This window comes from Cryptomeria japonica, chromosome 5 (genome assembly GCF_030272615.1).
Source record: "Cryptomeria japonica chromosome 5, Sugi_1.0, whole genome shotgun sequence".
Lineage (NCBI taxonomy): Eukaryota > Viridiplantae > Streptophyta > Pinopsida > Cupressales > Cupressaceae > Cryptomeria > Cryptomeria japonica.
In genome coordinates this window covers 42,731,681-42,739,497 of record NC_081409.1, presented here as the reverse complement: position 1 = coordinate 42,739,497, position 7,817 = coordinate 42,731,681, and the positions used below count along the sequence as shown (strand labels likewise).

General features: G+C 35.6%; 1 protein-coding gene across 2 annotated transcripts; it reads left to right on the top strand.

Annotated features, from left to right (window-relative positions):
- Positions 1–3,580: 3,580 nt before the first annotated feature.
- Positions 3,581–7,578, top strand: LOC131039977 (cellulose synthase-like protein H1). 2 transcript variants are annotated; one of them, XM_057972848.2, is made up of 9 exons: positions 3,581–3,886; positions 4,000–4,330; positions 4,579–4,719; positions 4,836–4,961; positions 5,430–5,642; positions 5,746–5,899; positions 6,089–6,267; positions 6,431–6,778; positions 6,912–7,578. In XM_057972848.2, exons 1-9 carry the CDS (start codon positions 3,612–3,614, stop codon positions 7,437–7,439), a joined length of 2,295 nt encoding a protein of 764 aa, XP_057828831.2. In that variant the 5' UTR covers positions 3,581–3,611; the 3' UTR covers positions 7,440–7,578. The 2 variants fall into 2 exon arrangements, with proteins under 2 accessions (XP_057828831.2, XP_059077191.1); XM_059221208.1 differs by lacking the exon at positions 5,430–5,642.
- The last annotated feature ends 239 nt before the right edge of the window (positions 7,579–7,817 follow it).

Below are 7,817 nucleotides of genomic sequence, written 5' to 3'. Positions count from 1 at the left end.
TGAACAAGGATTCAAATAGGGAAATAGAGAATAATGTGAAGGTTTTTATGGAGCATGGTGTTATCTGCAGATTCAAGGGTTCTTGGCCTAGCCTCCCGGAGCTGCATAAATGGATCTCTCTTCACTAGGAACCACTCATTTCTAGTACTGTTCATATATACCCTATGGCTAAAGGTTTCTTTGTAGCTAAATTTGAAGATGCTAAGGATAGAAATTTTTTTTTGTGTCAAATCGTTTTCTACAAGAAAAATAAAATGCCGCTTTTGGCCAAACCCTAGCACTCCGATTTTAACCCCCTATCTAAGAAGTTCAACAAAATCCTGGTTTGGGTTCGACTTCCTTATCTTCCTATCCATTTGTGGGTTGATTCTCTCTTTGAGGAAATTGGTGATGTTATTGGGAGTTTAATCATGGTGGATAACGAATCCTTTGAGCTTTACCACACTACTTTCTCTCGAATTCTAGTGGAGCTAGATGTGTCTAAGGGACTTCCAGTTGAGATTGCCATCAACTCCTCTTTTGGTAGTTGGGTCCAAACTTTGGATTACAAAGGTATTTCATTCAGGTGTCGTAAATGCTTCAAAACCGGCCATGCAGCTGGAAATTGTGGGCTCAAGAAGAAAAATCTTGCGGCCTCATGGTGGTCAGGGGCTTCTTACTAGCATTATTCTGTTAAGAAATATTTGGACTCTTCCAATGTATCGGTGGATGCTGGGATTTCGAAGGCTGGTTTAGATGTTATTATGTCCATTTAGACTTATTTTGATGTTTTGGGGGTCATAGGTTCGTCTAAGTTCAAAATTGTCAATTATGTCTGAAAGTTGTCAAAGGTTGTCAAGTTTAGTCTCCAACGTACATATGGTTTGAAATGTAGTTGGAGAAGATGTAACCACCATGTGGATGCATAAATAGACCTTGGGAGTTCGAATCAAGGTTTTTGTTGAATGTATGAAGGAAAAATGAATAAAAATCTTTAAACACTGCACTTTCCTATGTTTCTCCACGTGACAGTTTGCTCCAAGGAGTTATTCATTGACAAGTCTTATTCATTTTCTTTGAAAAATTATTTGTTGTTATTCTTGAATGATTATTCTTCCTTTTTCAAGTGGTTTCATTTGATTTGGTGCACTGTAGAAGAAGATATCTTGTTTTTCCTAAAATATGTCAAAACCCCAAACTAGGGTAATCCGAGATAGAGGAAAATGTAAAACTCTTTATATTCATGATTGAGACACCATCCAATGGATGGAAAATCTTGTAAATATGCATTTCTTTGTCTTCCAATGATTGCAGGATTTCATTGTGGAGTTTGCACGTGCTAAAGAAGAATACAAAGACTGAAATCCTTGTCTCAGTTTGAGAAATCAGAACTTTGATGGTGATTTGGAAGGCTAAATGTAAGGTGAGAGCCTTGAAAGGTTGGTGAAGGCATAGAAGGGTGTGTGGAGTGTCTAGGGACATGTTATCAACAACGGTAACCTTGAACAAGATAAAGAGATTAAAAACCCTTGACTGTCCTAAACCTTATGCTGGACTGTCACGGTTTGACAGTGACTTGAATTTCTACACTTTACATGCTTTAGAGTGGATTTGGGGCTAACTTGGAAGTCAGGGGGGGCAATAGAAATATTCCCCATCATCATGGATTTCATTTAAAGGGTTGAGAGTAAAGAATGATCCCTCAAATCATGACTATCCCCGTCTTGTACATGACTATCCTAGAAGTTGATTTTTGTCCCTATGAACAGATTTGAGACAACAAGGTGTTATGATGTTTCCTAGGGTGGTTGGGAGGGTTGAGTCAAGTGTTTGGACATGGAGGAGAGCCTAAATAATGTCTCCATGAAAGTCCTTGGGGTGGGGTATGCCTATTTAGCATTGTGAGTTATGTGAGTAAGCCTTTGGTAGTCCTAATTGGGAAAGGCCTAGTGTTGTTGGCCATTGAGTGAATCTATGGTGTTTGGTATTGAAGTGTTTGGTCAAGGGTCTAAACATGTTGGTAAGACCTATTTGGGCATGTTTCCATGATTGGATGAAGGTTTAGAAGTAGGAGTGTGTCTTTGGGTTAATGGGGGTAGATTGAGAAACTAGAGGCCTTGTAAGTACTCAGTAGGCTTTAGGGTTGTTATCACCTTTTTGATTAGGTGAGTTGGGAGAAAGATCTCCCTAAGTAGTTCAATTTGTGTGGATGCTCTGCATCACTTAATAGCTTATTGTACTCTTTATGTTATCTTGCTTCATGTTGATGGTCCATTTGGACTTGAGGGGTGTGACTTTTTTTTTGGGTAACTCAAGGTATCCTCATGACCCAAGCTCGACACCTAACCTGCCTTGCCTTGGGTTTACTTACTGCCAAGTTGGAGTTCTAGAAGGGGCGAGCTTGAGGCAAGACTAGTTACCTAGAAGGACCAAGTCATCCATAAGCTAGATCCATCGAGTGATTCCGGGCCTCAAAGTCGAACCCGAGACCAATGGGGAGCAAATCCACGGTCCAAGCCAACTCTGCTACCCATCCGAGCTCAGGGGGTGTGACTTTTTCCGTCCACTTGTTTTTGTGAATAAACATAACACTATTTAATAAATGGTAATATATATAGTATTCATTAAAAGATTATTTTTTTAAAAATAAATTTGTTTTAGTTCAAACCATTATTAATTTGAAAAATTAATCTAATCTATGAAACCTTATTAATTAACATTAGAAGAAGATTATTTTTTCATTTACCTCATATATTTTCTTAAAACGTAAACATACTGCATCCCTTTTTAAATCAAAATTATATTTCCAACTTATCCTCACCACCCTAATACCTAATCATTTATTTACCTATTAAATTGTAGATGTTAATTAAAACCTAAATTAACAATATTACTCCTTTTTAAGTCAATCCAGCTCCACTAATTTGAAGAGAGCACATTGAACAATTTTTCATAATATAAAAAACTAATCCAATATACCCTACACAATTAAATACTCTAAACCTAATTTTTCATTTAATATAATTTATAATATAAAAAAAAAAATATATACACATGTCTCCCTTATCCATTTATATTTACTTACGCTTCTTATCCTTTCTTGTCCAAACCTCTCCATGTCCAACAAATATACATTTTTGTATTCATCTCTCGCTTACAAAAGCATATAGGTTAGCATTTTTGTATTGTTCTTGAAGGATACAACATAAATCCGGTCCCATGTAACAGTACTAAAACAAGGGCAGGATGAAAAGAACATAATAATTATAATAATTTAAACTGCCGTGTTGTATTAGCTCTCTTACAAAAGATCTCCTCCACTGAAGTAGCATCTTGATCTTGTCAAGAAGCGTCAGAGTTATCATTTCCTGAACTTATACAAATATTTTACAACAAAGGTGTTGCTGGAAGTAACCTTAATGCCAAGAAAACATAAGTTTCATAATCCATGCAGATTGCTTCTAGAAGTATGACCTTCACGATAAGAAAATCTATCAACCTATCAGTCACACCTAGAAGTCAATGAGTCTTCCTCTCTGTTAAACTCACAACTATAAAGACAGTACCCATATAGATAGAACTATTCTATTCTCTCAAATAATTTGGACAGTGCTTAGTGATCTCATTGACTAATGGAGAAAACACTAAGTCCGAGTAATAGTAATCCTTTGTATGAGAAGTACATTTATAAGTCATATGTTTATAGAGCTTTTGCATGCCTTCACCTCCTGCTTTTGCTGAGCTTCTTGACTTATCGTTTATTGTGTTACCTGCATGAATGCTGCGGAGTAATATGGATCGTTGCTTTTTCCTGTGAGCTTTGGTTTTCTTTGCAATTCGTTCTTTATCACAACCTGGTATGGCTGTCGGTTGAATATAAAGCATACCCAGAGAGGCTTGCACGCAGGTGAAAAAAAAGAATAACCACCCATGTATAATATCAGTATCATAAGATTTGTATCAGTTTAAAATTGAAGTTAATGAATTAGTTTTTAATATTTGTTTTTATTTGTGTTGCAGGTATGGTGGAGAATCTGCTTCTAAGCTTCCTCCTGTGGATATAATTATCACTACTACTGACCCTTATAAGGAGCCTGCTCTAATAACGGCCAATACTGTCCTTTCAGTGCTTGCATTGGATTATCCAGTAGAAAAAATTGCATGTTATGTAACAGATGATGGTGGGTCTCCTATTACTTTCTACTCTCTTGTAGAAACATTGGAATTCGCCAAAAAATGGGTACCCTTCTGCAGGAATTTCAATATTGAGTTAAGGATTCCAATAATGTATTTCTCCAAAACACCCAAGTCATCAGATCCAAAATTTCTCCAACAATGGCAGGTCATGAAGGTATTATAATAGCTATTCAATTTTCACTAGACCTAAGATTGTATTGTAGGACCTTTTTTCTCACATCTTTTAGGTAAAATTTGATGTAAACCCACTAAAAGTATAATAGTTTGAAGATTATTTACTAAAAGTATAATAGTTTGAAGATTATTTGTGTGGGTGTTAAGTTTTCAAATATGTCTTGTTTTATTATTTCATGTTACTAAATTTATATAAGCAACTTATTAAAATAACAATATTTTTTTCAGGATGAATATGAAAGTATGAAGAGAAGGATTGCTGATGCATTGGAGAGAGGACATGTTATATTGGAATCTGTTTCTGAGGATGATGTTAATGATTTTGTGTACAAAAGCTCAGACGTTAAAAACCATTCAAGTATAGTGAAGGTGACAATAAATTATTAAAAACACAACAAAAGAAACTATTGGAATACTATTCATTCTTGTTCAAAATTTTCTTTACTTCTGATGAGTTGTCGCATATTCAATATCTAAATGGACAGGTTATTCATGAAAACAAAATAAGCCAAGGAAATGAAGATTTTGTTCTGCCACACATAATATATGTTGCAAGAGAAAAAAGACCTATGTTCAATCATCATTATAAGGCTGGAGCAATGAATGTTATGGTACTGATTCTATTTCGCTTATATTTTATTTTTCAGTAGGATGTGCTTTTAGATTTGAAGTCTTTACACAGGGAAGAAAGGTCTTCTAAATTATGTTTTCGGTCTCATGTCTGGGTTAAGGGAGATGATTATTAAGTCCATAAGAATGTGAACATATATATTTAGTGTGAAAACTGTTAAGTCTGGGCATGGTATTGTTTACTTCTTTTTATGTCTTTGTTTGTAACTATTATCCTACTTTATTTATAAATCTGGTTCTTTTCATTTATATTTTATAAAAAGATTGGCATCTTTTCAAAAGCCCCTTTACCTAAAAAAACATTATTTTTCCTTTTTTAACATGAAAAAATTGATTCAAGAGTCTCTTTGATATGTACTTATTTATATCTTGCATTATTTGTTTGGTAATGCAAACAAATGCATTCTGAATTTATTGTAAGGAAACAACCAAGCATTCTGAATTTTCAGGCGAGGGTTTCGGGACTGATGACCAACGCTCCTTTCATTCTTAATTTGGATTGTGATATGCATGTCTGCAACCCAAAAGTTATACAGCATGCCATGTGCTTTTATTTGGACTGTCCTTCTGAAAGAGACAGTGGTTTCGTTCAATTTCCACAGTTGTTTTATGGAACCCTTGAGGATGACCCATTTGGAAATCAGTTAAAATCTGTGTTCAATGTAAGTGGATTTAAATATTGTAGTCATTTTGGTTAGCAAAATGTGACCCATTTGGAAATCAGTTAACTAACACGGGATCATGGTTTCTTTGAAATATATGCAGATCATTTTCAAAGGTATGAATGGAATCCAAGGCCCCCTGTATGGAGGAACATGTTGCTTCCATAGAAGAAAAGGATTATATGGAGTCCCACCGCGAACATCAGTTGCAGATCAACACTACAGTAAAGACAAATGTCCTGGTATTAAGGGAAAAGGTAAGGAAACAACCAAGCAATGTCCAATAAAAGTAAATTATTTTCTATTGCATGAAATGGTGATTTGAACCTTTTGCTAAAGCTCCTTGGTAACCTTTGTAGTAGTTTATTTTATCGTTTGGACTTAGGGAAAACTAAATTTGGAAAATTACTCACTCTAAAATCTCTGTGTTTTTTTGTTTCTTGCAGAGTTTCAAGATGAAGCTATAAGAAGTGCATTTGGAGCATCTTCTGCTCTTGTATCATCTGCTGAGACAGTTATGAGAGACAATGGGTTCCATAATAAGTCATATCCTTCGTTGGCTATAGAGGAGGCCTTGAAGGTTGCTAGTTGTGGCTATGAAGCTAACACTGGTTGGGGAACAGAAGTAAGCCTGATTGTTATTTGGTGAATGATCCTCTAAAACCTACATAAATAACCCTTTTAAATCTAGTTATACCAACTCATTCTCCTTGTGATAATAACACCAACTTGATCAAGCTGGAAAAATGAAATAACTCTGTATATTTTGCATTTGTGACACATTACAGGTGGGATGGATGTACGGATCCTCTGTCGAGGATGTCATGACAGGGCTCAAAATTCACAGATTAGGTTGGAATTCTATATATTATTCCTCTGAGAAGCCTGCTTTCATGGGATGTGCACCAGGGAACGGTCCAGACACTCTTGTGCAGTACAAGAGATGGGCCACAGGAATGCTTGAAATATTGATAAGCAGATTATGCCCTTTCTTGGGTATGAATAGTCAACTGACACTTCGACAGAGGATGCTTTATGCTTATTGTACCTTGTCTACAATCACCTCAATGGTAGTATTGGTTTATGTGCTATTGCCTGCCTTCAGTCTGTTAAGTGGGAAAGCATTTCTTCCCAAGGTAAGCTACAATGAATCATTTAGTAGTTGATTATTGTCCTCTGGTGAAATTAGATTACTTTTATTCTACAACTGCCTTCTAGTACTCTGTTTCTTTCTCTGTATGTAATGGATATAAACTATTGCTCTTGCAGATTGAGGACCCCACATTTATGGTTGCAGCTGGTTTATTCCTTTCAATGTATGGAAATGATCTTTTTGAATATCTTATGTGTGGTTGTTCTGTAAGAGAATGGTGGAATAATCAGAGGATGGCGTTGATATCGAGATTGTCGTCACATTTGTTTGCATTATTTGATATTGTGATGATGTTAGTAGGATTATCTGAAATAGGTTTCGTTGTAACCCCAAAAGGTGGTGAGAACGATGAGGTTAATGAGGGTGAATTTACCTTTAATTCTTCTCCTTTGTTCATTCCGCCAACTACAATAGTATTGATAAACTTAGCAGCTTTAATTAAGAGCACTTTCCAAATTGTGGTTGGGCGATGTGAAGTTAAGGACAAGCTATTTGCAGAATATTTTTGCAGCGCTTGGGTGGTGATTAATCTGTGGCCCTTCTTGAAAGGACTGGTCAGAAAGGGTAAATGTGGACTTCCATGGAGTGTGGTCATTAAAGCCAGTTGTTTGGCAGTATTTCTAGCCAGAACATGGCTTCGTTAAGCAATTATTTTCTAGTGAAAGTAAAATGGGCGACTTTCTTGAGAGTAGTAGGGTTTCTCCTTAACATCCCTTGGATGTACTATATGAACTGATGGTTTTTCTTAATCTATTAATAAATAATTCATTTGTGATGGTGTAACCTGGCTTCTTATGTTAATGATGTTTTTTTCCATCTATTTAAAAATAGTTCATTTATTCTTAGAGAGCTAGTAAATTTTAATTTTTTTTATAAATTGATTAAAAACAAATCAATCAATTTAAAAAATTGTCATAATATTTAATGAGTTTTACCTTGTTCATCCACCTCTGATGAGAGATGGGGGAGCGGTTATTATCACACTGCCCTATCATGCAGCCAACACCATGTGTCATTATATC

What these genes read in the sequence shown, in the direction of transcription:
- LOC131039977 (XM_057972848.2), top strand. Translation starts at nt 3,612, where the DNA reads ATGGAGAAAACACTAAGTCCGAGTAATAGTAATCCTTTGTATGAGAAG. An exon ending in AACAATGGCAGGTCATGAAG is followed by an intron (nt 4,331 to 4,578) that starts GTATTATAATAG and finishes TATTTTTTTCAG; the next exon opens with GATGAATATGAAAGTATGAA. An exon ending in AGTTAAAATCTGTGTTCAAT is followed by an intron (nt 5,643 to 5,745) that starts GTAAGTGGATTT and finishes AAATATATGCAG; the next exon opens with ATCATTTTCAAAGGTATGAA.